Genomic DNA, 18,088 nt, shown 5'->3' with positions numbered 1-18,088 from the left:
AATTACTCCAGGAGAGATGTTCCGGCTGCAAATGCACTTTGACCCTTCTGCTGTAGTGAAACACCAACTGTGAGGTACAGGCATGACAACAAATAACTAAAGGCACAGTGATGAATGTCCTACAATATTTTTTGAATAAGGAAATACATTTGTGTGTGTGTGTGTGTGTGTGTGTGTGTGTGTGTGTGTGTGTGTGTGTGTGTGTGTGTGTGTGTGTGTGTGTGTGTGTGTGCGCGCGTGTGTGTGAGTGAGTGTGTGTGTGTGTGTGTCAGTTACAACTAGTTTGTCCTCAGTGTCTTTTATAAGAAGCCAATACCAAAGAGCGCAAAGGCTTCAGGCACCATGTGTCTGACCCATGAACCAGTCACATAACGTCTGCAGTCTAAGAGTTACAATGTATGCTCCTTCACTCCTGGTTAGTTGAAGTGGAAAAGAAGATGTAAAGATATGACCTTTGTTTGTCCCTGTGAAGTTAAGCTTATCTAATCGCTACTAATATGAAAACAGGGCGGAGTGTTTAATATCTCAATTGTTACCGCCATGTAACACATTTTGTGGAAAGAAGAACAATAAACTAAGATTGGCGATGGGCCCCCGTCCAGCAGGACGACAACACTCTCAATAAACAAAGCATAGCCACGCCGCGGCTCTCCTCCACAGTAGCTCTTGGCAGAGACGTGCTAGCCCTTTAGCATGTTTTAGCGAGCCGACTCCAGAAAGGCCGTCAGTAGGGCAGGCTCCAGTGAAGTGGGGATGGTGCATTCCTGTGTGCAGACAGTCTGCAGCAGATTGTCTGCCTCTCCCTCCTGGGCAGGGCTTGCTGGGGGCCATTCGCCCCGGCGCTCTTGCCTCTAATTTCCCACAAGACCAGATGGCACCATCATTCACCGCTACCGTAGAACATACAGGCAGGAGGAGGTTCACTTTTGAACAGACGCAGACGGGAGGTGAAGAAAAAGATATGTGCAAATGAACATGAGGACAATCATCAGCCAAGGAGGATGTTTTAATGTATTCCTCAACATGGAGGGAGTTTTATGTTAATGAGGCGTGTGGCCCGATGTTAAGCTTCTATTAGAACAAGGTTTAATTAGGTTACACCTAAATGCTGCTAGTCCTCCTGCTAAACAATTAGTAGTGAATAAATCTGTGTTCTGATTAGTGTTTCCCAGTGACAAAGAGTGACAGCTTCATTCCTTCTCAGTTAGTGGACTTCCATCACTCCCTGCTATTCAAAGTTTCTTCTTCCATGATGTTCATGTTGTTTGTTTTAGTGGACATTGTCAAACCACAGCAAATAACTGATTGTGCTTTTGGTACAGAATGCAAAGGAAAAAGAAAAATCTTGGTAAAGTCTGAATACACTTTGTTGGGTTCCAAATCGCAAACTATTTTTTTCCCCTTTTCTATGTACAGCTGATCATAAAGATTATCTAGTAAGCATGCTGTAGGCATACAATTGGGTTCTAGTTTTAATTATTTATTTCATCATAACATCGCGCCTTGAACTTGCTTCTTGCTTATATATCTGTTGCATCACTGGTTGTTTTCACTCGGAGGCTCTGTCGATGGGACGTCACTTCCGGTGGGCACTGGATTGTGAGTCAGAATCCCCCAATAAGCATGCCGATTTCAACACAAAAAATCTCAACCACATGTAAAGTATGCTTTATCTGACCACATGCATTTGGACATCCATCTTTATGTACCATACTAAATAGCTGGAAGTATGGAATATCGGAACGCAGGGTATGTGTGTTTACTACTGTTGAAACAACATGTTACTTACAGTCTGCATCATAGTGGTGGTAGGTGTTGGGGACTGCCAGGGAGCCCTTTCTTTAAAAAATTGTTTTTTCCCCTTTCCCTTTACTCCAGACCACTGCTGGGTATAGAGACAGTGCATGGCAGCAAACAGCATATTCATTAACTGTGCTGCTTCTGTCAGACTCTTTAGCCTTGAAAAGCACTCCCTCTCTCTGCCTGGCTTTACCCCCATCATCTCAAAGCTCTGCCTTCATCTGAGGCGTGTGAACTACTACACCCCAAACACAACTCCATCTGGACGAGCGTTGACGCAACACATCTTAAGCTGACGGTCTAATATTTAAGATTTCAGAATGCGAATGCTGGGCCCTTTCTTTTTTATTTCTTTTTCTCTCCATTTCTCCCCCGTCTTTTCCTCTCCTGGCGCCTCTTGCGCTGCAGCTGACAAAACTCATAGTGAGACGCTTCCCTTCGGGCGGCTCCCCGTATCAAAGTGTATGGCTCCTCCATCCTTCACAGGTCTGAAGCCATGGATGGATATGTTTTTAACAGGGGTCTGTCTGCGAGGCACTTTAGTCATTCCCCGATGCAGCGCGCACAACAACCGAGTGATCCTAAAACGCTGAGGTGAGGATGAGAGGGAGACAGAGGGGGCCGACAGCTCTGTCCTGGCTCCTGGAGCTGCCACACCGCTGCCAGCTCCAAAGAGACAATTCATCCCCCAACCCCGTGTCCAGACAGCCCCGTTTGAGCTTCAAAATAATGATCCGACCCGATCGCCCACCGGCAAGGCAACAGCTCAGGGAAGGACAGAGGAATGGAGAGACAGAGAGAGAGAGAGAGAGAGAGAGAGAGAGAGAGAGAGAGAGAGAGAGAGAGAGAGAGGAGAAAAATTAAGGGAACTATCACTATGTTTGAGTCGGGGGTGGGGGGAGGTGGGATACTGATAATGACTTTCTGTGTGTTTGGGACAAGAAATTACTAAAAGCCACACAAGTGGAGGTTCACAGGTTGTTGTTGATTAAAGCTGTACATAAGATTTCACTGGAATTTTGTCCACAATAACCATTTCAATCAAATGTGACTGTGACTAGACTAGACTTCTTCTCTAAATACTATTTTCAGTCTCTACTGTCTCCCCACTAAGTTTGCGCCAGAATCACGCAGGCACTCAGGAAGTAATGTGAACTCAGAAATATATTACTAGCGACAAGAATACAACCAATAGCTTCACTATTCATCTAAGTATTTAGACATGACAGAGCAGTCAATAAAGGGACCACACATTCCTGTTACATAGGTAATAGTACAGCTTTAAACAAGCCACCAACAAAAAGAACAGCAGAGGTTCATCTAATTTAATATAATCCTTTTTCAATTTTTTGTTGTTGCACTTGATAGCTAAATAAACCACGCATTATTGATTCAAAGTGCAATACAATAGCAGGAATAAACCAAGGCAGAAACCACTCACTCTTAACGCTTTGTAACCGTGCACTCGATGTGACTGAGCATTGCTTACAGTCTCGTGATTAATTGCAGTTTGAATAATGAGATGAGGGAGGATATTAATAGTGAATATTTTGTTCCACTGATGTAGGCTGAAGAATTCCTCTTTCCTATTCTGCTCAGACTTTCACATTGATTTAGCAAAACACACAGCGCCGCGGCTGCCAGCAGCAGAACAGACCCAGCCCTCTGGCGACGGCAAGCCTGATTGTGTTCAGATAAGGACATGCTCAATTCCGCCTCGCACTATTTGCATTTTTTGTCCCCCGGCTTCACGCAAATTGAAAGGTATGCAGATCAACACAGGCTTATGCGAAGAGGGAAAGGATCATAATGAGTTGAAACAATGAGGTCCAATGCATTCTCCTCCACCGCGGTGCCTGATTGGACTGTCAAGACTTCACGGGAAAAAAGCATGAATAAGAAAGAAAAAAAAACGAATCGGCACTGAGTCAACCCCCATCGTTTTCGGAGAGATATGCAGGGGTTTCATGTGATGTTCTGTTGTCTGCGGTTTGGCTCTTGTTAAGACTATCTGTGTGTGAGGCCTGGAGAGTTGGCCCAACGGCTCTCTGTGTGGCTTGGCCTCGCCTTGTTCACTTGTAGAGAATGATGCACATGCGCCAGCCCAGGTGAAAAGGTCACACGCGTTAAGGTGGAGTAGGAGTCAACAATCGAATACATCTCGGAATCAGTATCAAAGAATGAAAAAGCCTTCAACAGCAAAGGAACTATGGGCAGAATATGTATAGTAATTCTGACAAAGCCTCATAGCTTTGCCATCAGTTTGGTTTAAAATGTAAATGTAATAATTATCTATTTTAATCTATCTCTTAAATCAACAATGGATTAAAAGAATACAGTATGTGTAATGGGGAAAGGGCTGCTCATAATGATAAACCATCAAAGGATACCTGACATTTAAGTCTCTTTCTGCTTTTTGTTTTTTAGTTTTGGTTTTACTCTTCACTATTCTCAACCTAATTTTTTTTAAACCTGTTTTCAGTAACACATGTTAAACTGAATTTTGGCCAGGACTCCATTGAAAAGGAGATTTCAAATCTCAATGGAAATATTCCTGATTAAATAAAGGTTAAAAAAAGAAATAAAAAAGCAGAACATAGTGGAACAGTGCAACTAAATGGAGACCAAACCAGAACTACATAAGGATAGTTCATATCGCACATATCCATCTATGTTCACCTACAATCAAAAATAATAGAAGTCTTTCATGCAGATGCTAAAACAGGAACGAGGTGTGTGTGTGGCCTAGTCCAATGTGAGCCAAAGTGAATCTAGTGGCCCACAAAGAGTCAAATGTACACGGATGGATGGACACATGGCATGGCATGTTGGTGTTTGCCAAACTGCAGTTCTATGCCACAGCTCTCCCAGCGAGTTCCTGACTGTCAGTGAGACTTCCTGTCTGTGTGTGAGTGGGTCGTCAGAGCGCAGGCGAACAGAGGGGCGTACAGGCTATTTCACTTGGTCTCACCTCTATAGAAACCACTCTGAGTGAAAACCAACAGCTCAGGGCACTGGCACACACATCACCGGGCTTTAGCCAGTTAGGATTCTACCTCTACACCACTGTAAACCCCAACTGGGTCTGTTCCACATTCCTTCCCCAAAATAATTACTGGGGAAAGGCTTATTCTACTGGTAATTGACGTGTTATATGGGAGGTGGGCGAGTCTGCGTCAGGCATTGTGAAGACACAACTTGCGGCTTTGTTGTGGCATCAGGTCTATTTTGAAAATATGCAACCGCCAGGAGGGCAGGTACATATAAATAAAAACAAACGTATTCACAGTACTGTGTATTATCTTGAGAAAAATCGGGAATTTCACACGAGACTGTGTGTCTGAGCAGATGGCTTTACACACTGATGTTGCAGACAAGTACACACAATACAGTATGTTGTGCCGAGGATATATACCTTGAAGTCATCTGGAAGGAGCAATTTGCTGGTCCTGAGGAAACTGAGAATGTAGCGGAATATCTCGCCGTCCCGATCTATGAAGTAGTGCTGCTTCAAGCTGTCCAACACGATGGGCTCCGTGCCGTTGAACAGACGACTGATTCTGAAAATTGAAACAGACACAGACATAAACACGCGGGCACACAGGCACACAGGCAGCCGCACACATAATGGAATGAGCCAGCTCCCTTCAAATGCATGAAACAATTACCCTCCATTTATTTTTCAATTTTATTAGCACTAAGCTTGAAATGCATTAGCATCTCAGGTTGAAACAAGGGGCTTAAGGCACAGTTCCTCCATTCCAGACTTGTTTGAAGTGTCCCTTCTGCGGAGAGATTATAACAACACACACGCTTGCTGCTTGTACTTACAGAAATTAATAGCATGAATGTAGCATTACAGCTCTATTATTCCATCTGTCAGAGGGGTGGAAATGAAACCCAGGTAGAAAATGGTGGAGGACCACATACTAATGTGAGGGAAACAACTTTTTTATTTCAACAAATGACTTTGTTGTGATTGTAAAAGGACTTTGGACAGCTGCAATCCTGATGATATATGCCACATGTTTTCTATTTTGTCTATATGAGACACTATCTCCCTTCAATTCTATGAATATAATGCCAGTATGCTTGAATATATCTATACGAAGCTGATGACTCTTGCATTTAAAACTAGCTTGAAGTGTTTGGGTTACTATGTAATCTGTGGGATTTCAAACTTTGAATCAAAGATACGTATTTTGTTTTACTATTGGACCACCTTACTGAAAATGTAGCCGCCTTTAAAAAAATTACATTTGTTATCAGGGATCCATTTGAAGGATAATAAACATGACTCTCCCATACTATCTGTAGGTGTGAGGCCTCATTGGATGAATCATTTGGTTTAAAATTTAAAGGCAAAGCAAAGACTGTAGAATACAAAATAATAACAGAAATGATCAAAAAAAATTACCTCAATAACATTTTCCTATTATGTAACACACAATAATGAATTCAAATGAATTGTATGTGTTCCAGATTTCGCCAACTATTGACAAAACTTTGGTGTGATAACAGGACACTTGTTGCTGCCTATAGCGTCCCAGCGTTAACCCCTTCCACTGGTGTGTCATTGCAAGATGAAGGGCGTAGTTAAAGTTGGCTACAGGGGCTCATCAAGGCAAAGAGTAGAAATTGCAGTTGTCTTTAAACTTTCATCACACCATGCCGGCGCTGTGCCTCCAGATACGATTGGACAGATATTCATCTACCCCCACCCCCCTGCCACTTTCTTGCAGGTCTTATACTCACATTTGGGCCCCATGCACTGTGGTCACTCTTTATTCATTTCCACAAGCTAGATATCCATATTCAATTATCAATTTTTTTTTTGCATCTGCAATAGTAGCCTATATTGAGGAGTTTTTTCCCCTATAGAGTATTTCAAAGCGTCAATTGGTTTAACTCTGAAGTTGCTTACATTTTGTGACTCATTTCTAGAAAAAAAAGCTGTGATTGCAGAAACAAATGGAAAGCCTGTGCAGTGTAAAGAAGTCGTACTTGTGATTTACTCAAGAAATAGGTTCCACATAATGTCTTATAACTGTCCTGCTGCACATTAACATGTTCTTTCTGGGTAAACGGCTCTTGGCATTATGGTATTATCATCATATTTGATGTAATTAGCTCTTTCATTTAAGCAACAGATCCTAGGTCGGCTAACAAAGTAATATGACAACGCAAACCGCGGAAAAAAACTATTTTGCAAACATGCCGACCGATACATAAATACACCCGGCGCTGCCTGAGCACTGGCATTGTCAAACTCTATTACGAGACACTGGAAAGGAGCCGCAGTGGGAATGTCAATGAACAAACATCAGGGGCTGGCTTCACCCAAAGACTCAGTTTTTACTCAATCAAAAATGTGTGAGCTTGTATTTAATGGTTGTATCAGGTATCTCCTGACCCCGATGTGTCGGTTCAACACACTGAAGCTATCATGTCAAATTCACCCTGCTTCTGTCTCTTTGACTTGACTGTGTGAAGAAGCAATGATGGCTCTCCCTCCCTCTCTCTCGCCTCCTGCCATCCTTCCCTCTCTTTCTGTTTCTTTCTTTCTTTCTTTCTTTCTTTCTTTCTTTCTTTCTTTCTCTTTCTCCATCCTTCTCCCTTACTCGCTTTCTCTCTGGAAATCGATGCAAAATGCTTTATAAAAAACCAATACTCATCTCCCTGTTTGGCCCCGAGGTGTTCCTTTCTCATATGGTCTTGCAATTCTTCCAGCTAGAATTTCACCATACCCCTCCAGGCTAACTCTGTTTTTCATCTCCACTTTTTTAAAAAGCAATTAAAATGCTGCCTGTTTTTCTTTTTCTTTCCCTCTCTTCTACTCCCTCCTCTCTCTCTCCCCCTCTCCCCCTCTCTCTCTCTTTCTTTCTCTGTTGGTCTCCTCATTTTTTCCCTTTCTGTTAAATCCTTGAATTGAAGGGGGACAGGGTGTTTTTAACAGGTAGGGAGAGAGAAGCTGGTTTGTGTGTGTGCGTATGTTTGGGGAGAAGTTAAAGGTGTAGTAAGTGATTCTGGAGAACGCGTGTTGTCAAAATCTGCTATCTGTACGCACTGTGGTTTTGATACACAGCCTAGGCTCTGTAAACTGGTATGCAAACAAGGGGGTCCCATCATAGCTAGCAACAAGCTCGTTTACAGAGCCAATAGGATTTGTTTTCAGCGCACACACAGTCAGGGCAGGTATTCTGAGATATTGACAAAAGTGATTTTGTTCACATAGTTATTGACAAAAGTGATTTTGAGAAAGAAAGAGAAAGAAAGAGACTACTGAAGTGGTGAAGCGAGAGGGAGAATTAAAAAAAAGAGCTACAACAGAACTGAATAGAAAGAGATGCAGAGAGAGAGAGCGAATGAGAGAGAGAGAGATAGAGAGAGAGGGAGAGAGAGAGTAGGTGTGGGAGGTTATCAGAAAGAGCTCAGATCACCCATCCCAGTGGTGTCAAGTGAGAGCGGGCAGAAGGGGCCGATGGTGGGCAATATCTGGCAGGATTCTCACTACAGCGGCTACAGCTTCAACAGAGCTGCCAGAGAAGTGTCTGCAGGAGGTGGCATGGGGGACGCAGCACAGGTATCACTGATTCTGCCAGAACAAACTCTAACACTAATGAATGACAACCAAACAGTGACCACCTTTACACCGTTCGAAACCACATCGCTACTGTGCCTGCCTCTGATTCGCTGAGACCTATCTTCAAGATGTTGTACAGTATAAACTAAAGGGTCCCCAAAAAGCACTTCTAAAGGGTGTGCGATAAAGGTTTCCGAACTAGAAATACATTTTTTATTCTGCTGAACATGAAGACTTTCAGAGACTGTTAGTCATATTATATACTGTATATTAGTCTGAATATTTTTACGCGTGTTTATTTTTCAAAACATAATCAGCAACAGCAACACAACAATCTTTTAACATGGGTCTGTATTATCCAACATTCATTTTACATAAGATCATGGCAGTGTGTTAGTGCTTTTGGAAAAGCAAAAAAAAACACTTGAGGCCATGTTCAGAACATCTAGGAGGCCCACCAATCTAATGGAATGAAAACTAAAGGAAACATATAGTATTATGAGATATTGTTTGCTATGTCAAATATGGTGATTTCAGCTAACAAAAAAACGATAATATAAAGAATACCACTAAGCGCATGAAGCCAGCACAGATTTATCAGTTATGGACACCAAAGACTCATCTTCAAAGAGACAAATGTCCAGGTCTTTTCAAAATAGTTTCCTTGTCTCTGGGGACATTTCCCCCTAATTTCCCTCAGCTTCTGTCCAAGTGACTGCTCATGCACTGTCCTCTCTGAGAACTACATAGAGTGTGCATCAATGTTTCATGATCCCTGTCCCTTAATGTGGCCCCGCATAGAAGAAGATGAATAGCCGAACATTAGTTACTAGACTAACTTTCTCTTGGCACGCTACATTATTTAGGGACCAATCTATTAAAAGCAATCATCAACTTTAAACTCTTTAACCCTGCTCTTTCAGTCGTCAAGTTTTTTTTTCTTCAGTTTTTGCCAACGTGACCTTGATGACAGCACATTGGACGAATGCAGCAGCAGCAGCAGCGTATGTAGCTATGCCAGTGTAATTGTTTTGCTTTCTGCTGTCAGCCATTATCCTAATTCACACAAAAGGGCCCCTCCTTCCACTGGCTCCAGCGGAAAGTGGAGCCCCGAGGCCAACTGTACACTGAGGAGGCTGAGAGAGAGCGAGAGAGAGAGGGAGAGGAACAGCGAGTGTATGCATGTGTGTGTGTGTGTGTGTGTGTGTGTGTGTGTGTGTGTGTGTGTGTGTGTGTGTGTGTGTGTGTGTGTGTGTGTGTGTGTGTGTGTAATGCAGAGTGAGAAAAAGACACAGGAGACAGAGCTAGAGATGGAGCAATGTGTGTCTATGGTTTCATGTTTTTTCATTTGTCTAACCAAATGAATTGTATTTTATTTTTCCATTTTATTTTTCTAATTATTTTTTCTTGATGCTTACGCAATATTGGGTGTGTGGGTCCATCTACTGTATGAATACCTTCTTTGTAAAGTGTAGAGCTGCACTGGCGCAACACAACAACTGAAATCCTCTGACAGCTTCAAAAACATCAAGATCCAAAAAAACATTAGCACATTTGATTAAAAAATAATATTGGCCATGCATAAACTCAATATGATAACAAGACAATGGGGCCAAACACAACAAATAATCATAAACCCTTGTCTCGGATGAGCTTTATTTGTCTCATGACGTGTTACAGTCAGGAATAATAAGGAGAGTTGTCAGGGATATGTTTCTGTCAGCTGACTCTATGAATATCGAGACTTCATGTGCCAAGGGATTATGTGGATTGTTTCCTTGCATATTTTTCTAACAACCTGGTGAATGTTTACCTTGGCCCACATGGGACTTTGTTGCAGAATCGAACACTGCATAATGTGATGACTGACACACTGAGTTAGATGAAAAAGGCAGGGGGGGGGGGGGCCTAAAACATCCCTTAGATTATGAAGAAGGGAAATTCATACGTTTGAAATGAAGCGAACAGATATTTTTTGTTATTCGTTTTGTCCGAGTCACATCTATCTCCCCTGGCGCCGCCTTCTTTAATAAAGTGAGAGGGTGGATTATACCAACGACTCTTGCACAATTTGAATCATCGCAACTTAAACTTATAACAAAAGTACATTCAAGATAATGAAGATGACATTGTTTGCTTTATGTATGAGAGAATCAGATGTCAGATAAGAGAGCAGGAGTTCCTTTCTTTTACTGTTTTCTCAAATATTCAGCAACGAGAAAGTTGACACGTCAAAAGTTTGACTGCAGCATGAGCCATGTTCAACTTCTAGAGGCCATTTGAAATTATATATGAATGACTTGATTGTCTCACAAAACAGGAAAACACAATATGGAAGTCAGAGAACTTTATACCTAAAATGGATATATTGAAAATAACTCCTTTGGTTTTGAACACAAATGGTGACGATATGTAAGCTCTGATGGTGGTAAATGCTGCTTCTAAAATAGTCAAAGGAAATCAATATTTATTACATAATCGAGACAGATTTTAATCCGATTTGAAGCTTCCCGACATCAGCTTTGATGACAGGGATCCAGGCATGTACTGTACATGATCTAATGACAAAAAAAGGCAGCGAAAGTATGAATAGCCAAGTGCATGCCGAGATGTGTGTGTAATACCTTCATTCACACAAACGCCAAAGTTTAAATCTGCACTAAAAGATCTCAAAGGTATTCTAATGTACAGCTTGACAGCAGCCTTCATTTTCAAATACAAAAACATGAATGCCTTTGTTAGACAATAACAATAACTGAAATACATCAAAACAAACACATTCCTCATTTAAAAGCTATGAGAGTTTTGAAATAATGAAGAGAAGAGCAATGTCCCCACATGGTTAAGGAAGATTATGAACTGACAGCTTCAGTGTAGAAGTTTCTGTTAAGTTGTCCTAATGCCAGTCAGCTAAATGTTTTTAAAGGTTTCAAATCTAAATAGACTGAACAAACACCAGTCAAATAAAGCAATAATTGATTAAATGACTACAATCAAGTTAATTAAGTTTAAATAGAAACTGACTATAATCTACTTGTAAGGCAGACTGAGACACTTCAAATCCTCTGAATTGGTATTTCCCCCCCCATTTAAAACAGAAGCAACACGATGCAAATCATCTCACTCTTCTATTCTCCAATATCTCATTGGTTTTGCATACACATGACAAAGTATAGTATAAAATAACTCCATTACTGAGGCTAATGCAAGTAACAAAGCAAGGGACGTATGTCTTACCTTGAGTCTGGGTACTTGGTGAGAGTCGCCAGGCTGCTGGTGTACATGTGTCCCCCGACATCGATGTGCACCGGGGCGTTCGACTTGGTCAGCTGAGCCGGCAGTGGGATTCCCTGAGAGGCCAAAGGAGAGACCGGGGACCGTGTCAGAGACAACCGTGACATGCTTCTTCCCTCCTGAAAGCAAGTGTACAGAAAAGCCATGGAAATAAAGGTGAAGAAGGAGGAGAAGAAGAAGAAGAAAAAAAGATCCTACACACGGAAGCAGGTATCCGTTGTGACTGGTATCAGATCACTTCCATTTCCGTCTGGTCGAATATTTTGCCTGGAAATGATTGCCACCGCTCTAATTAAGTATGTTTGCATCTTTTCATACAGCACCGGAGGGGAGGAGAGGGGGGTGCTTGTTAGAGACGCAGGGAGAGGGAGACGGAGAGAGATGGACAGATATACAGAAAGACAGAGAGAGCTAGAGAGAGAGAGAGAGAGAGTGAGAGAGAGAGAGAGAGAGAGAGAGAGAGAGAGAGAGAGAGAGATGGGGGGGGGTCCTAGGTGTCAGCCTCCAGGGGAATAAAACAAACTGCTGCTGCAATATTCTAATTAAAGGTCGCCTTATGTGTTAGACGTGATGCGCCCAGACACACCAACCACCAATCTGGGGAGAGGGAGGGGGCAACTTCTTCTCTGTGCCCCCCCCCCCCCCACACACACACACACACACACCAACACACATGCATTTAAAACTAAAGGAGATAAAGACATAACACTACAAAGACTTGTCACTTGTGTCGTTGTGCCTTCGTTAGCTTTGGCACACCAGAAACAACTTCATAACTAACCGTGCGTAAAAACGCACCAGATTTAGTTTGACAGAAGGCATCACCTACTGTGTCCACATCAACCGACCAAACCATGAAGTGTTGTCCCATTCCATTCAAAATGTGACTCGATATCAGATTGGCAATGCTTTGAATAATGATACAAAATGATAAAAACCTTACTATACAGTTTAGGCCTACTACACTGTAATGCCAAAACAATCAGTCGCGGTGTGGCACAGATTTCGGGAAGCTGATTTGGGAGCATGCTGGTGCACTCCGAGGTCAGCACGGAGCTGAGTTTAGCTGCTAAAATGTTAAAAAATATATAAAATATATTTCTAATTCACTTTGATACGCCCTCGTTTCATTCCGTACTGTTTCTGGAAGAGCAGAGGAAATGATTATCTTCAACGTGTGCCTTTGCTTTTATTCGCCAACAGCTGCAGGGATTATGCCCGAATGATAATTGGATATAAGGGAAGTGAACACATTTCTGCTATTTATGTTTTCCTAATGATCCCTTATCTATAGATCGCAGTTTGCCCACTTTATAAATTAGGCTGTTAATACCGGGCTGGTTGAAAAAACGAACATCTCCTGACGTAATAGTTTACACCATAACTTAAAAATAGTATAACTTGGAGCTCCACACTGCAACTACATAACTACAGTTAAACAGACTAAGATAATACCATTTCATCCTGCAGGATATATCAGCAGAATCTAGCCGTTTGTAGTTGCACATATGGGCTGCTTTACTGTCACGACTGGTAAACCGAAGGCTGCTGTGAAAGTCCAGATCGGCCCCTCGGCTCTGAGAGAAAAGGCCGCAGGGCACAACACGAGACTGGAGCCTGGGTGTAGCCCGCCTCACAAACAGTATCATGTTTGTTTTAATACGATTACAGGAGAAAGGGATTACATTTCAAATCCCAGGAAAAGGAAACAAAAACTTGGAAAGATTTAAGAAGTTTGGGTTGGGGAGACATAGACATATCCGGTTGTCCCGCCACCGGTCTCCTCCTCTCTCTCTCTCTCTCTCTCGCTCTCTCTGAATCAATCAACCAATCAAGTAAGTCATTAAATTAAAGCATATGTAGACATATAAAAGGGGACATACGAAAATAGAGACCAATAGGCTAAATGTAGCAATCCTACAGTCAATGTTTTGTTCCGTCACTCGCTCTACCCCCTCTTCCCCACACCATACAATTCCTCCACAAAATCACAGCAGCCGTAAAGGCATCAACTTTCTCCCTAGAGCTGCTCTCATACTGCCTCCTTCCACTGACACTTTTCGAGTCGTTGGAGCCAATTTCCCGAAAATTTCCAAGAAAATAATCCCGATTGCACACATTTCAAATAACCGTAGAGCGAAAACGTTTGCAAATGAAACAATCCGATCCCACTATAGCTGTACACGAACACCACAAGCCGGTGCTATGCCATTAATTCTGCCCAAATGCTCAATATGGCGTCTCATTCCTGCGGTACAATTAAAAGCATTATCCCGACACGTGTAATAGGGTACATCAGAAACTGGATAAAACCCACACGTGAACTGTCCAGTCTGTTAAAAAAGAAGACGAATGAAAACCACTGTGGGGTCGAGCGGTATTCATGTTACTCTACTGCACCATTCCGACTGTGCGTAAAAGCTTTGGATTCCGTAATATCAATTGTAATGTGAATATTAATATTTGTACAATAGCCTACCGTTTCAAACATTGTAGGGAGTCCAGAGGAAATTCGTGCCGGCGGTCAGTCCCAGCTGTTGTCCGCGTAACCCCACGGTAAATTCAAAGATTTTTCTCCCCCAAATGCCCCCGAGTTTACAACTACACCACCATCCAGCTCCAGCACAAAGCTATAGTGCCGCACGGGAAAGCGAAGTATATTTGCTTTGCATGTATCCAACACAAAACTGCCTCTCTTTAAAAGACACAGTAGCCTATGCTGTGGCCGGCATGGACTGCTTGCAAAAGAGTCTCTGTGGCTTTAAAGGCTCTATTGCAAGGCAGGCTCGACCTGTCCTCACCAAGCCTCTTTGTACCAAAGCGCACAGGAAGCGTCCTTACCTTGTACATCTAGATGATATGATCTCCTTCCCCTTCTCCGCACTTATTTGGATACGCGTAAAAATGTGCGCTCTTGTCGGAATCCTGCTCCGTATTTCAGCTTCTTGTCTGCCTTATTTGCCTAAATGAAACTGCCACTGTGGTTTGTTATGAGAAGAAGAAAGCCAATAATCCGTCTCTAAATAACAGAGCAGAGCTAAAAAAGACAATTCTTTGCTCCGGGGCTGACCAAGCGCCTCTGGGCCAGGGATTAGGCTACAATTAGCTCAACTCCACTCTCTCACCAGGGCAATTTTCTCAATAGAGAAAACGTGATACCCTCCTATTCCCGAAACTATGACTGCAGAGATCTAACAACTTATCTTGTTTAATTTTTCTGGCAAAAGTAGATCGTTCGCCTTGACGGTGTGAAGTTGTGATTCAGAGGTTAGGAAACCTAACAGGCAAAGCGCTCAATAGATTGAGAGCAGCAGAAAGCAGATTTTAATCATTGTGATTTCGTCTGATGTAATTGTTCCCCAGGCAGTTTGAGCTAGAACTAGTAGGCATACATTTCCATCTCCAGTCTATATTTAAAGTTTGAAGTCAGACGCGGTGCCATAGTCCTTTACTCAGTCAACATGCAATAAAGGTGCAGTAACTTGTTGATAAAGTCCCGACAGAAAAAATATGTTGAAAATGAAGCGATATCCTTGAACCAATATCTTTCATGCGGTGATTTTTCCTGTGTCCCCGCTCCCTCTTTCTCTCCCTCTCTCTCTTGCCTTAATGTCTGGAGTTGTAACGCCAAATTTCCTGCAGGCCATTAAAATCAAATGACGTCTATGGACATGCATGCTGCTGCAGAAAGCGCCCTCACAACCTGCCTGCAGCCAAATGCGCCATTTCAATTATAGCGCAGGGCTTAGATGGAGATATCTGCCCAGAACAACCCCCCCCCCTCACTCTCCAGTGAAAACAGGCAGCCTCCAGACTTTTTGGGAAAAATAACATTTTGGCTGATCATTGTTATTCATTGTTTTCAACGTGGAAAGACGCAATGCAAGTGATGAAGCGCTAACGCGGTGCGCATATTGTGCACCGAGTGAAGCGGAGAATCAGAGTCAAGCAGGTGCTCACACCAAGGAGACGATTATTTATTTATTTGCATGTTTGTTTATTTGCGGGTAAATAACTGTGAATAATTGATGCAACATTGAGCCCAGTAATTACCCTGTACCAGCGTCCTGAGAGAGCTATGATGGTCGTTTCTTGATATTTGGCGCCAACCAGTGTAGAAACATATTATTGGTCAACAGAAAATAAAGGCTAACATTTTGGAAACATTTGCCTTTCATCGTTTATCACCAGGACGAAAAAACAACACATTTTTTTAATTAATTCTATGTAACTTTAAATTGTCCTTTCTATTTCTATCTTGTATGACAACATACTCGTTTACTATCTCCTTTGACTTCTAGGGACTTAACAGTATATCCCCACAGCTTTTTTCTACACAAGGTTAGAATTAGATCATAAGTATTTTAAAGGAAATAACATAGTTACCTCTTTGATTGGACAGCGTGACTAGTGGCAGTGTGAGAATGCATATCTCCTTGAAGCGGGCCAAGTCTTCGTAATTAGACAGAGCCCAGCGCGCCTCAGAGCGCTCCCATCTTCCCCTCTGGCACAGATTTGTTGTTTCCAGAGGTAGAAACTGGAGGGGAATCTGGATTTTTTTTTCTCATTAAAGGAAACAAGCCCGGAGTTAGTTCAATTACATGAAGTATGCAGGGATGTTGTAAATTTAAAGATTTAAATAGCTTACAAAGTGGCCCCGGGCCCCATCAGTTAATTTCCTTAATTTATGGATTTTAGCGGAGTGTCTATGTGGAAGGGAAGAAGTAGGTCATTTTAAGGATTTGCATGCAGCTTTGAGATTTCAGACCAGACCCAAACACCTGACCCTCCTGACCCGCACATCAGCAGGTGAAAGGACATTCTGTATTAGGCTACCGATTGCCATGGTATGGATGTAAGATTAATTAAATCAAGTCAAAGTTTAAGTTAAAATTCAGTGAGCTGATTAAGATTAAGCTGCTATATGGAAGGAACAAGTGAAAATCAGCCAAAATGGCCAACTCTCTTTCAGACATCATATATTAATGAATGTCTTAATTAATGCAAGACCCTACAAACATACCAGCATTGACTGTAGGTTCAAAAGCAGGTGTTATTAATCGCTATTAAAGCTTTTCTAACATAGTGTTTGTATTTCTCGTTAGTTACAGCATGCAGGAGCACTAAGTGCCTCTGGGAATAAGCAGTGCTCTGTGTGGCTGTATAATTCCCCAAATATTGTGTCACTTACTTTGACGATTGTTAGGTAATCCTTTGGTACAACACATTCATGGTCCACGCTACAACATATCCCGTTGGAGAATTACTTCATTATTGAACACTTCATTAGACATACAAACAGTTATTTGTAGAACTAATTGCTAGCTTTTGTGGGAATATTTATTTTGATTTAAAATTCAGATTTTACAACCAGTTCAATACATTATTTTTTTTCTTTATTAGGATGCTGGCTTACACAAAGTTGGGATGTAGTACCATCTGCTGGACAGTAGCAACACTTTACATAAACCATTATGCTGAATGATGATTATGTATGGGCATACTTAAAGGTGCAGTGTGTAATGTGACATCATCAAGAAAGTTCTAGAAAGTTCTAGAATGCAACGCTCCCTGGGTAACCCCAACCCTTTCGAATTATAACAGAAGCTACAGTGGCCTTCAAGGACAAGAACAATTCTAAATTCTAAACAATGCACCTGATGACATTCCAACCAACATGGATTCCTCCATAAGACCTGCCTGCTCAATGTACAAAATGTAATATTAATATTTGTAATTCTCCGCTCAGAAGGATAATTCAGATTTTTGGCAGAGGTGATTTTACACCAATGAGGACATATTTATGAATGAGGATATTGATTTTAGCTAATACATTACTTCAAATGTTACACAGTGCCCCTTTAATGTGAGAGTCCTGTAAATTCTCTCAAAATTTGGTGGCGGACTATTTATGTCCTGGGTTAAAGGTCACTTCACACCTGAGCCAAAATTCAAGTATTCACACTCAGTTAACTTACATGAAAGCCTTAAGGGCCATCCAGCCAATGGATGTCTTTCGGTGATCCACTTAAACCCGGTCACCTCCAGACTGTTTTTATGCACCGAGTTGAAAACAGTAGATAAAATACAGTCACATCCACCCTTCTTAAACGCGGGCATTTGCAAGAATCTCTTTCAAGCATTTCACATGAGATCAACACTGCTGCTATCCCCTCTGGCACGTGGAGGAAGTTGGAAAAGAACATTCTGAAACTTGCTTTTAGTCATCTGCATGCCTGGAGCCCGGTTGCTGTCAATCGCTCCGTTCTTCCAGCCATTTGACATTCTGCTTGATGTTGGTGTGCGTCTGAGGTGCAGCAGCGACACTTATTGTTCATTATTTCAGAAAGAGAAAGAGATAGAGAGAGAGAGGGGGAGAGAGGGGGTAAGAAGGTGTCAGTTTATTAATAG

The 18,088-nt window shown here is 42.0% G+C and overlaps 1 protein-coding gene across 6 annotated transcripts in view; it reads right to left on the bottom strand.

The window, feature by feature from the left end:
- kctd15b (potassium channel tetramerization domain containing 15b) overlaps positions 1 to 15,229 on the bottom strand; it is a gene marked incomplete at its 5' end in the record, with an annotated part of 28,408 nt that extends 13,179 nt beyond the window's left edge. Inside the window, 3 exons of one of the 6 annotated variants that reach the window (XM_080027342.1) lie at positions 5,216 to 5,360; positions 11,621 to 11,796; positions 15,179 to 15,229. In XM_080027342.1, the coding sequence (XP_079883468.1) occupies positions 5,216 to 5,360; positions 11,621 to 11,796; positions 15,179 to 15,229 (372 nt within the window). Of the gene's footprint in view, positions 1 to 5,215; positions 5,361 to 11,620; positions 11,824 to 14,156; positions 14,464 to 14,518; positions 15,138 to 15,178 lie in introns of those variants that run through there. The other 5 variants (XM_080027339.1, XM_080027341.1, XM_080027338.1 and 2 more) reach the window with 5 other exon arrangements.
- Positions 15,230 to 18,088: the final 2,859 nt, after the last annotated feature.

Source organism: Ammodytes marinus (assembly GCF_949987685.1).
Source record: "Ammodytes marinus genome assembly, chromosome: 1".
NCBI classification, from domain to species: Eukaryota; Metazoa; Chordata; class Actinopteri; order Uranoscopiformes; family Ammodytidae; genus Ammodytes; species Ammodytes marinus.
The sequence above is the reverse complement of the archived record's forward strand: the minus strand, read 5'-3'. Positions and strand labels throughout refer to the sequence as shown.